The sequence below is a fragment of the Rhamphochromis longiceps genome, linkage group LG8 (genome assembly GCF_057381845.1).
Source record: "Rhamphochromis longiceps isolate RC_006_pf linkage group LG8, R_longiceps_female_GT1.1, whole genome shotgun sequence".
Classification (NCBI taxonomy): Eukaryota; Metazoa; Chordata; class Actinopteri; order Cichliformes; family Cichlidae; genus Rhamphochromis; species Rhamphochromis longiceps.
The window spans coordinates 6,694,651-6,709,207 of NC_140564.1; the positions used below are offsets into that span (position 1 = coordinate 6,694,651).

Here is a 14,557-nt window from a genome sequence, read left to right on the forward strand (position 1 = left end):
GTCTTTGTTGCTTCATCAAACTGTAAGGCAAAATGTTTGTCTTTGAGTTTATCTACCAGCTGTTTTTTAAGGTCGTTACCAATGTCATTTATGCGTCTGGTGACAGTGTCACTGGACAGAGAGATAGTTTTATTTTTGCAGCACTCGTGTCATCCAGCATGCCAGAAACCATGTCTAATGCTGCAGGCAGACTCCTCTGCTATGGTGTGAGGGTTTTTGCACTGAGCTATTTGGTATGCCACCTTGTTTGATGCTAACCTTGCTCGCTGGTTTACTGAAGGAGCTTTCACAAAGATGATTGTCGGCAATATTCAGAACATTTTCGCTGAAAAAACTCAAGTGGTTTATCAGTGTGACTGGGATGTAATGTCTGTAAGTGGCACCTTAATTTATTTGGCTTCAGTTAAACAACTCCTTGGTAGCAGGGCCTCTGTGGTGGATGAGGTTCCTAAAAGCTTTGGGTGTTGTAGGGTTGTCCTGGTTGACCCGCCTCTACAATGGTTCATAGAGATCACCAGCAGTACATCGGGATTGGCAAACCAGGGTGGTGGTTCCCATCTTTAAGAAGGGGGACTGGAGAGTGTGCTCTAACTATAAGGGGCTCACACCTCTCAGCTTCCCTGGGAAAGTCTATGCCAGGGTGCTGGGGGGGGGGGGGGGGGGGGAAGAGTCCATCTGTTAGTTGAACCTCAGATGCAGGAAGAACAATGCAGGTGTTGTCCCAGTCGCAGAACACTGGACCAGCTCTAAACCCTCATGAGAATATTTCAGGAATCACTGGGAGTTTGCCCAAGCAGTCTAGATGTTTTGTGGACTTGGAGCAGGTATCAGACACTGTCCCTCTGAGTATTTTGTCAGTAGTGCTTCAAGTGTATGGGGTGTCTGACCAGTTGCTACAGAAGTCATTCCCAGTGGGTATTGGACATAAGGGCTGCCCTCTGTCACAGATTCTGTTCATTATTTTTATGGACAGGATTTCTAGGTGTGATCAAATGGCGGAGAGCTTAAATGTTGGTGGTCTCAGAATCTCATCTCCACTTTTTGCAGATGATGTGGTTCTGTTGGCTTCGTCAGGTGGTGGTCTCCAGCTAACACTGGAATGGTTCGCAGCCAAGTGTGAAGCGGAGTCATGGTCCTCAGCTGGAAAATTTTGGAGGTCAGGGATGAGTTGTTGCCCCAAGAGAAGGAGTTTAAGTATCTCGGGGTCTTGCTCATGAGTGAAGGGGGAGGGAAGCGTGAGATTGGGGCTGCAGCTGCAGTGATGTGGATGCAGTGATGTGGATGCAGTGATGTGGATGCTGTGCTGGTCCATCATGGTGAAAAGAGAGCTGAGCTCTGATGTACCAGTCCACCTATATCCCTACGCTCACCTATAGTCATGAGCACTGGATAGTGAGCAAAAGAACAAGATCGTGAGTACAAGTGGTGGAAATTACCTTGCTCCAAAGGCTTGCTAGCCTCTCCTTTAGACTTAAGGTGAGAAGCTCAGCCATCCACTTAGCCACATTGAATGGAGCCAGCTGAGGTGGTTCGTGCATCTGACAAGGAAGGTTGGGCCAGTGGCATGTCCCACTGGAAGGAGGGCGATATCGCTTGCGTTCTCGCTCGCTCACTCTCTCGTCACTGTCACTTCTAAAACTTTCTTCTCTTTCTAAATAACCAAATGTCACGTGTTCACATATTATTGGTTGCCATGGTATATTTTTCTACCAACAGGAAAGAGGTGTCAGTGTTTTTGTTTGCACTAAAGACGCCAATAGTATTCAGAAAAAAGCATTGCATATATATATATATATATATATATATATATATATATATATATATATACGTGAAGTACCCTCAGAAGGTCTGCTAGATGATGTTAATGCAGCACTACGGGCAATACCTACAACCACGATTACCGACACTAACAAGCTGATCTACAATACGGCAGCAGTGATCAGTGAGATGCTTGGCTACAAGTTGAACAGCCACAAGGGGCAGTACCCTCCATGGAGAAGGAGGCTAGAGGGCAAGATCAAAGTAGCACGGAGAGAGGTTAGCCAACTAACGGAGTTGCAGAAAGGTGCGACAAATAAGGTGCCTAAGAAATACAGCAAGCTGTCCATACCTGAGGCCTTGGAAACTGCCAAGCAAAGACTCACAGCCTTGGCCAGCCGCTTGAGGAGGTACACCAGAGAGATAGAAGGCAGGAGAATAAACCAGCTGTTCTCCACAGAACCAGCAAAGGTGTACTCTCAGTGGCAAGGGAACAATAAGAGAACAGCACCACCAAGGCTGGAGACGGAGCAATACTGGAAGAGCATATGGGAGAAGGATGCAACCCATAACGGCAATGCTCAGTGGCTAGTGGATCTGAGGGCAGACCACAGCGACCTCCCTGAACAGGGTCCAGTAACCATCACAGTGGCAGATATCCAAGAAAGGGTCTCCAGTATGAAGAGTTGGACAGCACCAGGGCCCGACATGGTTCACGCCTACTGGCTGAAGAAGCTGACTGCACTCCACGAGCGTCTGGCAGCACAAATGAACCAGCTGCTAGTTAACGAGAGACACCCGGAATGGCTAACCGAAGGTCGGACGGTCCTGATCCCCAAGGACCCCAAGAAGGGAGCGGTCCCCTCCAACTACCGACCAATAACCTGCCTCAGTACTACATGGAAGCTCCTGTCAGGCATCATATCGGCTAAGATGAACAGGCACATGGGTCAATACATGAGCGGGACACAGAAAGGAATTGGCAAGAATACCAGAGGTGCAAAACACCAGCTACTGGTAGACAGAACAATCAGCCGAGACTGCAAGACCAGACTGACCAACCTGTGCACTGCCTGGATTGATTACAAGAAGGCCTATGACTCAATGCCCCACAGCTGGATACTGGAATGCCTAGAATTGTACAAGATCAATGGGACCCTAAGAGCCTTCATCAGGAACTCAATGGGGATGTGGCGTACAACACTAGAGGCCAACTCCAAGCCCATAGCACAAGTTACCATCAAGTGCGGGATCTACCAAGGAGATGCTCTGTCCCCACTGCTGTTCTGCATAGGCCTGAACCCCCTCAGTGAGATCATTAACAAGACTGGCTACGGATACCGACTACGGAACGGAGCAGTTGTCAGCCACCTCCTGTACATGGATGACATCAAGCTGTATGCCAAGAGTGAACGAGACATCGATTCACTGATCCACACTACCAGGCTATACAGCAATGACATTGGAATGTCGTTCGGACTGGAGAAGTGTAGTCGGATGGTAACAAAGAGAGGGAAGGTAGTCAGAACTGAGGGGATTGAACTACCAGAAGGCAACATTGCAGACATAGAGGACAGTTACAAGTACCTGGGGATCCCGCAGGCAAATGGGAACCATGAAGAGGCCGCTAGAAAGGCTGCAACCACCAAGTACCTGCAGAGGGTCAGGCAAGTCCTGAGGAGTCAGCTGAATGGTAAGAACAAGATCCGGGCCATCAACACATACGCCCTGCCCGTGATCAGGTACCCTGCTGGGGTAATAGGCTGGCCAAAGGAGGAGATAGAAGCCACTGACATAAAGACAAGAAAGCTCCTGACCATGCATGGAGGGTTTCACCCCAAGTCCAGCACCCTGAGGCTGTACGCTAAGCGGAAGGAAGGGGGCCGGGGACTGGTGAGTGTCAGCACCACAGTCCAGGATGAGACAAGGAACATCCAAGAATACATTGGGAAGATGGCCCCAACTGACCGAGTGCTCAGTGAATACCTCAGGCAGCAGAAACCCAAGAAAGAGGAGGGAGACGAGGAACCATCATGGAAGGACAGGCCCCTGCACGGTATGTACCACCGGCAGATAGAGGAGGTGGCTGATATCCAGAAATCCTACAAGTGGCTGGACAAAGCTGGACTGAAAGACAGCACAGAGGCACTAATCATGGCAGCACAAGAACAAGCTCTGAGTACAAGATCCATAGAGGCTGGGGTCTATCACACCAGGCAAGACCCCAGGTGCAGGCTGTGTAAAGATGCCCCAGAGACAATCCAGCACATAACAGCAGGGTGCAAGATGCTAGCAGGCAAGGCATACATGGAACGCCATAACCAAGTGGCCGGCATAGTGTACAGGAACATCTGTGCCGAGTATAACCTAGAAGTCCCGAGGTCAAAATGGGAGATGCCCCCAAGGGTGGTGGAGAATGACCGAGCTAAGATCCTGTGGGACTTCCAGATACAGACGGACAAAATGGTGGTGGCTAACCAACCGGACATAGTGGTGGTAGACAAACAGAAGAAGACGGCCGTAGTGATCGATGTAGCGGTTCCGAATGACAGCAATATCAGGAAGAAGGAACACGAGAAGCTGGAGAAATACCAAGGGCTCAGAGAAGAGCTCGAGAGGATGTGGAGGGTGAAGGTAACGGTGGTCCCCGTGGTAATCGGAGCACTAGGTGCGGTGACTCCCAAGCTAGGCGAGTGGCTCCAGCAGATCCCGGGAATAACATCGGAGATCTCTGTCCAGAAGAGCGCAGTCCTGGGAACAGCTAAGATACTGCGCAGGACCCTCAAGCTCCCAGGCCTCTGGTAGAGGACCCGAGCTTGAAGGATAAACCGCCCGCAGGGGCGTGCTGGGTGTTTTTTTTTTTTTTTTATATATATATATATATATATATATATATATATATATATATATTAAAAAAAAACACCCAGCACGCCCCTGCGGGTATCTTAGCTGTTCCCAGGACTGCGCTCTTCTGGACAGAGATCTCCGATGTTGTTCCCGGGATCTGCTGGAGCCACTCGCCTAGCTTGGGAGTCACCGCACCTAGTGCTCCGATTACCACGGGGACCACCGTTACCTTCACCCTCCACATCCTCTCGAGCTCTTCTCTTCTCTTCTCTTGGTATTTCTCCAGCTTCTCGTGTTCCTTCTTCCTGATATTGCTGTCATTCGGAACCGCTACATCGATCACTACGGCCGTCTTCTTCTGTTTGTCTACCACCACTATGTCCGGTTGGTTAGCCACCACCATTTTGTCCGTCTGTATCTGGAAGTCCCACAGGATCTTAGCTCGGTCATTCTCCACCACCCTTGGGGGCATCTCCCATTTTGACCTCGGGACTTCCAGGTTATACTCGGCACAGATGTTCCTGTACACTATGCCGGCCACTTGGTTATGGCGTTCCATGTATGCCTTGCCTGCTAGCATCTTGCACCCTGCTGTTATGTGCTGGATTGTCTCTGGGGCATCTTTACACACACACACACACACACACACACACACACACACACACACACATATATATATATATATATATATATATATATATATATATATATATATATATATATATATATATATATATATGTATCATGTTAATAACAACAATGTTGATAAGTTACATTTATTAATCATGTAAATTACCTGCATCTGTCATAGATATCCACATGACATCCAAAAAAAGGACCCGGTCTAAAGTGGAAATGTTGAGCGTCATAGTGACGTCAGAGCTGGGTTATGGTTGGATGTTGAAATTGTGGAACTAGTTTGAACATTGTATAGATGTTCAGAATTGATCATGGACAGACGGACCCAATATCGACATCATCTGCACATCTATCTGATGTCCAGTGTTTAGTGGGTCTTGTTATTCTTCCCAATAAAGGAGAACCCTGCATCAAGGGGAGATGAGGATGGTCGAATGATACCAGGCGCTAGGGAGTCAGTGATGTGTTTCTCCATTCCTTGCATTCAGTTTTAGTCAAGATGTAAAGGTGACTAGTGAGAACTGGGAGTACTGGGACTGGGAGCAGATCTGTGGCATAGTCATATGGGTGATGGAAAGAAAAAAAAAGGAGCCAAATCCTTTCTGAAAACTTCAACCACATTGTGATATAACCCTTTTAGGCCAGTTCTCATTTCAGATCATCACACACACCAAGAACAAAAGTTATTATCACAACCTTGTCCTCCCAATGTATCTCCTCTGCCAGTATCCAAAAACAATTGGGACAAATTGGAACAAAAATCAGCTGCTATAATGTGCTTACCTTGGCCAACTGGAGGCAGAACACTACCCTAAATTTGATAATGAATTCATTATAAGAGAGCTTAGTATAGGTCTTTAAAACAGCCTGCGCCCATCTCAGCACACAATTGCATAATAACTCCAGTGAAAAAGCCAACTTGGCACTGTCAGAAGCATGAGTACAACTCATAGTTATCTGAACTATAACAGATAACAACAAAAGGAGTGCCCAATTACAAGTTACAAAAGCTCTAATTCAGAAAAGGATAAGGACCCACGCCTAGAACATAAGGCGTGGTTAGCTCACACAGATGCAATATAAGATTCACATACTGCAGATGCTGGTGTTACAGCAGTTTGGTAGTTGGTAGCTGACAAACATTTTCTGAACATCCAAACTAATTTCCTGAGGGTGATAGTTTGAGTCTTATTCCAGTCCTTGGCAAAATCCGGTCGTTAAGTTGATGACGTGACGAATCCTACTTCCGGGCCTAAAGTAGTCTGCGTTTAATATGGCTTTTGTGTTGTTAACATGTTTAATGTTTTGTATTTTCTTCTACTTAATCTCGAAAAAGCTCCTAAAACAGTCAGTGATCACTGTTGACCTCCCTCGGCTTTTATTACCGCTAATCATTTATTTAAGTTCAGTTTTTAAAACCTTAGGACGTAACTACAGCCCAGCCCATGCAGCTGTATATGAATGACTAACCTCGTATTGTGGATGGATTATCTCAGTTGTTCTCCTGGCTGAAGTTTGGTCCTTTTACAGCATCCTGCCATGCGATTACATTTGTTCCTGACCACCGAGAACACTCACGTTAACTTTTATCGAGTGGAAAAAAGTTAGCTTGTTTATATTATGCTAACATAGCTGTGTCGCTAGCGGTCACGTAGCACATCTTTATATACCAGCTAGCCAAACTTCAGTAACCCTACAAACGTCACTGCTGTTTAGTTTTCTGTCTTCATTTATGTTGCAAGTGATAACAGAGCTGTACGTTTGAATTTGTTTCCAAAACCCCGCAGTCAGGACATGCTATATTGTATTTAGATAGAAGCTAGCGAACTAACTTCCTGCTAACTTCTAACTCCGTTAAATGTCATAAATTCAGTTTTCATGGATGCCTGGATGTTAAACTCAATTGTTACACCTGGTAGAGCAGAACGCTGATCATTTTATTAAAGATGAAAGACTTTAGACAGTTTTTCAACTCTTACTACTGCCATAGTGATCGTTTGATATATGGACCTGCAGCAGAGTTTAGGCCCAGACACGGCTAGTAACGTCAGACTTAACGACCGGATAGTGACATTCATATAACTTACATATGACTGTTTGATAATCTTGGACTCTGCAGTTGTTTAAACAAACCTCCAAGGGACCTAACTAACTTAAATCTACAGTTCTGCTTCTTAGAGCTTTGATAAATTCATTGAGTCATTTGAAAACCTTCAGTACCACAGTATGCTTCAGTATATACAGTTCTATTGAAATAGTTTTAAAAAGCCCCAAATTACTATGACATTTGTGCCTGTGATGAGTAGGGATGGGTATCGTTTAGGTTTAATCCGATACCGGTGCCAAACCGGTACTTTTGAAATGCTGCCGGTGCTTAAACGGTGCTAAAACTGGTGCTTAAAGAATGGAGAGTACAAACTTTGTCCAAAAACCTCTTATGTTTTTATTTTTAGCAGTCTCTTTTTGGATGGAGATCTCTGACTATAAATTTTGTCACTGCCCTATGAATTTCGTCCACTCTTTATTTGGTCATTTTAGCCTTTTTGGTCAAGGTGAAGGGAGTATCTGCCATCAAACAAGAAGACAGCCGCATGTAACTACGATGGTGTAGTTATGCTGCTGCTGCCATCATCATCTATCATCATTTCTGCTACACTGGCAGGGCTAGGGGCCAGGACTCTCCCCTTCGGGTATTGGGGGATGTTGCTAACTCCGGGTCCGATAACAGGCATCACACCCGCAGTAGATGTGCTGGGTGTGAGGTTTTTCAGCAAGCTATCAAATAAGGTGCATTTTTCGGCTTTTAAAAAAACGCTATGCGTTGCCAGGTGTTTCATCAGATTCGAGGTATTACCTCCTTTGCACATTATCACCTTAAAAGCACTTGTTGCAGGCTGCTGAGTTTGCATCTTTTGCTGTGAAGTACAGCCAAACCTTTGACCGCTTCGCCTTGGGCATTTTTAATCTGTAGCTCTGCTCTAAAAGAACATACGTACCTGGGCCCGTCTACTATCCTTGGAAAGGTAAAATGATTGGCTACAATCCAAAGTGTATGACATCTCAGGGGGAAAAAAAAGCACCGAAATAAAGCACTGAGATGCGCGCTGCTTTTCTAGTTACTACCGCCATAATGGCACCGGATATCAGTACCCATCCCTAGTGATGACAGTGATTTACATTTCTGGTGTGTCATTTGTTGCAGAAAAGCAAAGTCATTTCACTCTCTGATACATGTAATTGTTTAATGCAAAAATTTTAGGAGCTATGATCTCAGAATCATACTTAATTGACCATATAAGAAAAAATAATTTCCCTCTCGCCCCTGCGGGTGGTCTATCCTTCAAGCTCGGTCCTCCACCAGATGCCTGGGAGCTTGAGGTTCCTGCGCAGTATCTTAGCTGTTCCCAGGACTGCGCTTTTCTGGAGAGAGATCTCCAATGTTGTCCCTGGGATCTGCTGGAGCAACTTGCCTAGCTTGGGAGTCACCGCACCTAGTGCTCCAATTACCACTGGGACCACTGTTGCCTTCACCCTCCATATTTTCTCTTGCTCTTCTCTGAGCCCTTGGTATTTCTCAGGCTTCTCATGTTCCTTCTTCCTGATGTTGCTGTCATTGGGAACCGCTACATCTATCACTACGGCCGACTTCTTCTGTTTGTCTACCACCATTATGTCCGGTTGGTTAGCCACCTACAATTTTGTCCGTCTGTATCTGGAAGTCCCAAAGAATCTTAGCTCGGTCATTTTGACCTCAGGACTTCCAGGCCATATTCGGCACACGTTTCTGTATACTTTCCTGGCCACTTGGTTATGGTGTTCCATGTATGCCCTGCTAGCTAGCATCTTACACCCTGCAGTTATGTTCTGAATTGTCTCAGGGGCATCTTTACACAGTCTGCACCTGGGGTCTTGCCTGGTGTGATAGACCCCAGCCTCTATGTGCTCAGAGCTTGTTTCTGTGCTGTCATGATTAGTGCCTCTGTGCTGTCTTTCAGTCCAGCTTTGTCCAGCCACTGGTAGGATTTCTGGATGTCAGCCACTTCCTCTTTCTGCCGGTAGTAAATACTGTCCAGAGGGCTGTCCTTCATTGATGGTCCCTCCCCTCCTCCTCTTTCTTGGGTTTCTGCTGCTTGAGGTATTCACTGAGCACTCGGTCAGTTGGGGCCATCTTCCTGATGTATTCTTGGATGTTCCTTGTCTCATCCTGGACCGTGGTGCTGACACTCACCAATCCTCAGCCTCCTTCCTTCCGCTTAGTGTACAGCCTCAGGGTGCTGGACTTGGGGTGAAACCCTCCATGCATAGTCAGGAGCTTCCTCGTCTTGATGTCAGTGGCTTCTATCTCCTCCTTTGACCAGCTTATTACCCCAGCAGGGTACCTGATCACGGGCAGGGTGTAGGTGTTGATGGCCCGGATCTTGTTCTTACCATTCAGCTGACTCCTCAGGACTTGCCTGACCCTCTGCAGGTGGTGGTTGCAGCTGTCCTAGCAGCCTCTTCATGGTTCCTATTTGCCTGTGGGATCGCCAGGTACTTTTAGCTGTCCTCTATGTCTGCAGTGTTGCCGTCGGGGAGTTTGATCCCCTCAGTTCTGACCACCTTCCCTCTCTTTTTTTATCATCCGACCACACTTTTCTTGTCCGAACGACATTCTGATGTCATTGCTGTATATCTTGGTGGTGTGGATCAAGGAATCAATGTCTCATTCACTCTTGGCATACAGTTTGATGTTATCCATGTACAGGAGGGGCTTACAACTGCTCCATTCTGTCATCGATATCCGTAGCCAGCCTTGTCAATGATCTCACTGAGGGGTTCGGGCCTATGCAGAACTGCAGTGGGGACAGAGCATCTCCTTGGCAGATCCCTCACTTGATGGTGACTTGTGCTATGGGCTTGAAGTTGGCCTCTAGTGTTGTCCCCCACATCCCCATTGAGTTCCTGATGAAGGCTCTTAGGGTCCTGTTGATCTTGTATAGGTCTAGGCGTTCCAGGATCCATGTGTGGGGCATTGAGTCATAGGCCTTCTTGTAATCAATCCAGGTAGTGCACAGGTTGGTCAGTCTGGTCCTGCAGTCTCGGCTGACTGCTTGGTCTACCAGTAGCTGGTGTTGTGCGCCTCTGGTATTCTTGCCCATCCCTTTCTGTGCCCCACTCATGTATTGAGCCATGTGCCTGTTCATCTTAGCCGCTATGATGCCTGACAGAAGCTTCCACTTGGTGTTGAGGCTGGTTATTGGCTGGTAGTTGGATGGGACCGGCCCCTTCTGGGGGTACTTGAGGATCGGGATTGTCCGACCTTGGGTTAGCCATTCCGGGTGTCTCTCGTCAACTAGCAGCTGGTTCATTTGTGCTGCCAGACGCTCATGGAGTGCAGTCAGCTTCTTCAGCCAGTAGGCGTGAATCATGTCGGGGCCTGGTAATGTCCAACTCTTCATACTGCAGACCCTTTCTTGGATGTCTGCCAATGTGATTGTTACCGGACCCTGTTCAGGGAGGTTGCTGTGGTCTGCTCTTAGATCCACTAGCCACTGAGCATTGCCCTTATGGGTTGCGTCCTTCTCCCATATGCTCTTCCAGTATTGTTCTGTCTCCAGCCTTGGTGGTGCTGTTCTCATATTGTTCCCCTGCCACTGATAGCTGGTTCTGTGGAGAACAGCTGGTTTATTCTCCTGCCTTTGATCTCTCTGGTGTTCCTCTTGAAGCGGCTGGCCAAGGCTGTGAGTCTTTGCTTGGCAGTTTCCAAGACCTCAGGTATGGACAGCTTGCTGTACTTCTTAGGCACCTTCTTTGTTGCACCTTTTTGCAGCTCTGATAGTTGGCTAGCCTCCCTGCATGCTACCTTAATCTTGGCCTCTAGTCTCCTTCTCTATGGAGGGTACTACTCTTTGTGGCTGTTCAGTTTGTAGCCAAGCATCTCACTGATCACTGCTGCCGTGGTGTAGATCAGCTTGCTAGTCCCGGGAATGGTGGCAGTCTTGGTAGCCAGCTACGGAGGATCCAGGTTTCAAGCTTTACCATGATCCTATCTCTCAGGTCAGTTCCTCTTGCACTCAATGATCCTTCTTCTATTGCACTTGGGGCTTGGTACCCAATCTCAGGTGGGGGTGATGATATCTCCCCCTTGACCTGGCGTCCTGGCAAGCTTGAAGGATAGATTGCCCGCAGGGGAATTTCTCTCTCTCTCTCTCTCTCTCTCTCTCTCTCTCTATCTATCTATCTATCTATCTATCTATCTATCTATCTATCTATCTATCATTGCATTGCTAACATCTAGCATGCTGGGGATGGTTATTCCAACAGTAGGATATCTATGATTCATTTGAACAATTGTATTGTGCCCTAATTGGTTTGTCCATTTCCAGGATGCTGGCAGGGAGACATGTGTGTATCCTCTCCCTGAGCCTCATGACCTGTTTCAGGCTTCGCAGCTGAAATTTGAAGATTTTCAGAAAGATCTGGCACGACTCAGGAAGGATCTGAGAGGTAACACATGTAGCTGCATTTCAATCAGATTAAAGGACATACATTTACTGTATAAGCATTCATTTCCTGGAAACTGACCAATACCCATTACCTGACTACCTCTCATCATTCAAAGGTGAAAATGATGATTTGCAAGTTTTTGAGTCCATTTAAAAATCAAACTAAAACCATTTGGGGGCATTATAGTGGTTTAACATGATTCATACTTCCATGCGTGCATGAAATATATTGATAAAGCTGAAATGGTTCATTCAATGGTTGACTGTTTTCATTTTCTCAGCATGCATATCAGAAGTAGAAAAAGTGTGTAAGATTTCAGATGAGGAGAACTTGGAACCTTTCAAAGAAAAGATGGATGATTTCCTCAAACAAGGTAAATTATGTAACCCCCATACATACATACATACATACACACATACATACATAGATGCATACATGCATACATACACTTATTGACATGATATCACCATGCAGTTGCTGTAGATTTGCAGGTTGCACATCCGTGGTGTAAATATTGTGTTCCTGTCAAGCAGGTGCTATATTGGATGGTAGTACAGTCTGAAAGTATGGTATTGTAGTGTCTTTACAGTACAACATAAAGCATAAGCACACGTAAAGCAAGTATCCCCTCGGCTTGCTGCCTGTACTTTGGGGTTTCTTCCGGTGGACGAGAGGGTTTGTTCCCTGTGCGAGGGTCGGGGAAGGGGTCCTGACTGTCATCTGCGCTTATGCGCTAAACAACGGTTTAGAGTACCCAGCCTTCTAGGAGTCCGTGGGAGGGAGACTGGGGACAGTCTCCCTCAGAACATGGTCCAAATGGACCATGTTCAGCATCTCCATTGCCAAAGCCAAAGGTGGTTGGTGCCTGTTGTTGTGGTAACCTCCCTTGTGGTGGTGCCCATCTTTAAGAAGATGGACCAGAGGGAGTGGGGCATCACACTCCTCAGCCTCCCTGGGAAAGTCTATGCCAGGAAGAAGAGTCTGTCTGTTGGTGGAACCTCGGATACAAGAGGTACAATGTAGTTTTCGTCTTGGTTATGCAACACTGGATCAGCTCTTTATCCTCTCGAGAATACTTGACGGTGCATGGGAGTTTGTTTTTTTGTGTACTTTGGAGAAGGCATTCGACCGTGTGCTGTGGGAGGTGGTTCCTGTGGGAGGTATGGGTTGTCTGGCCCATTGCTACAAGGCGTTCAATCATTATACAACCATTGCAGAAGCTTGCTCTGCATAGCTGGAAATAATTCTGACTCGTTTCCAGTGGGTGATGGACTCCAGCAGGGCTGCCCTTTGTCACTGATTCTGTTTGTAATTTTCATGGACAGAATTTCTAGGTGTAGCCAAGTGGAGGAAGGCTTTCACTCAGAATGTCTTCTCTGCTTTTTGCAGATGATGTGGTTCTGTTGGCTTCATTGGGTGATGGCCTCCAGCTCGCACTGGAACCGTTCGTAGCTGAGTGTGAAGCAGTTGGAATGAGAATCAACCCCTCCAAATCTGAGGTCATGGTCCTCAGCTGGAAAAGGGTGGAGCGCCCACTCTGGGTGAGGGACAAGTTCCTGTCCCAAGTGGAGGAGCTTAAATTTCTTAGACGGATTGGTGGATTTGGTGCTGCAGTGATGTGGACACTGTACTGGTCCATCATGGTGAAGAGAGAGCTGAGTGTAAAAGTGAAGCTATTGATTCACCAGTCGATTTATGCCCCTACCCTCACCTACGGTCACGAGCTGTGGGTAGTGACCAAAAGAATGAAATCATGGATACAAGCGGCAGAAATGGGCTTCCTTTAAAGCAGGGGTGTCAAACTTAAATACACAGTGGGCCAAAATTCAAAACTGGATCAAAGTCGCAGGCTAACATTAATATTCATTGAAAAAAAACTCTTCCTCCAAATATAACAAGGAATCTTTTCTTATGGACTCAAACAAGTTTTGCTGAAAAACTGAATATGGAACAAGCAAAGCTTAATACTAAACAATATATATAACTTATATAAACGTATATATAATTTAATATTGCACACATGCAAAATCAAAATTCCAATTAAATAACACATCAGTGGAATTAATTTCTTAATTAAATTTGTATTTGCAGCCTTCTGAATTAAATTTTATCATTTTATCATTTATCAAATTTTCATCATATTCTCCCACCTGTCCAGAAAGCTCCTGTTTTCTGCCTTTCTTTTTGCCATTTTGGGATAGGTAGCATGGCAGTATTTGCATGGTTGCTATGACTATGGTTAACAGAGGAGAGGGTGCTAATGGGTCCTGTCATGACTGACGTGCCAAAACACCAACAGAGCATTCTGGGAATTGTAGTATTAGCAGTACATGCACTGTATAATACTGGCAGGCCAGCTCTAATGGTAATTTTGTATGGCTTCGCGGGCCAAATGTAATTAGGCGGGTGGTAGGGTGGTTCGGGCATTTGACAAGGATGCCTCCTGGGCACCTCTTGGGTAAGGTTTTCCAGACGTGTACCACCAGGAGGAGGCCCTGGGGCAGACCCAGGACACGCTGAAGGGATTATATCTCTCGGCAGGCATGAGAAGGCCTTGGTGTTCCCCCGGACAATTTAGAGGAGGTGACTGGGGAGAGGGAGGTCTGGGCTTCTTTGCTTAGGATGCTGCTTCTGCAAAGTGGCCCCAGATAAGCAGAAGAAGATGGATAGATGGAACTGATTGTTATTGTACATGAATAAAATTGAAATGAAAATTGACTTATCAGACCAGGCAGCATTTTTCCAATCAACTATTGTCCAACTTTGGTGAGTTCATGTGATTTGTTGCCTTAATTTCCTGTTTTTTAACTTTTTAACTTAAAAAGGT

At 46.3% G+C, this 14,557-nt stretch overlaps 1 protein-coding gene across 2 annotated transcripts in view; it reads left to right on the top strand.

Moving 5' to 3' along the window:
* Positions 1-14,557, top strand: part of LOC146663008 (formin-2-like) — a 74,858-nt gene that overhangs the window by 48,941 nt on the left and 11,360 nt on the right. For both annotated transcript variants that reach the window (XR_014912985.1, XM_085415587.1), the window contains exons 14-15: positions 11,610-11,730; positions 12,011-12,103. Coding sequence is in view for 1 of the 2 variants with exons in the window: in XM_085415587.1 (XP_085271713.1) it covers positions 11,610-11,730; positions 12,011-12,103 (214 nt within the window). In the remaining variant the exon portion in view is untranslated. The remainder of the gene's footprint in view (positions 1-11,609; positions 11,731-12,010; positions 12,104-14,557) is intronic.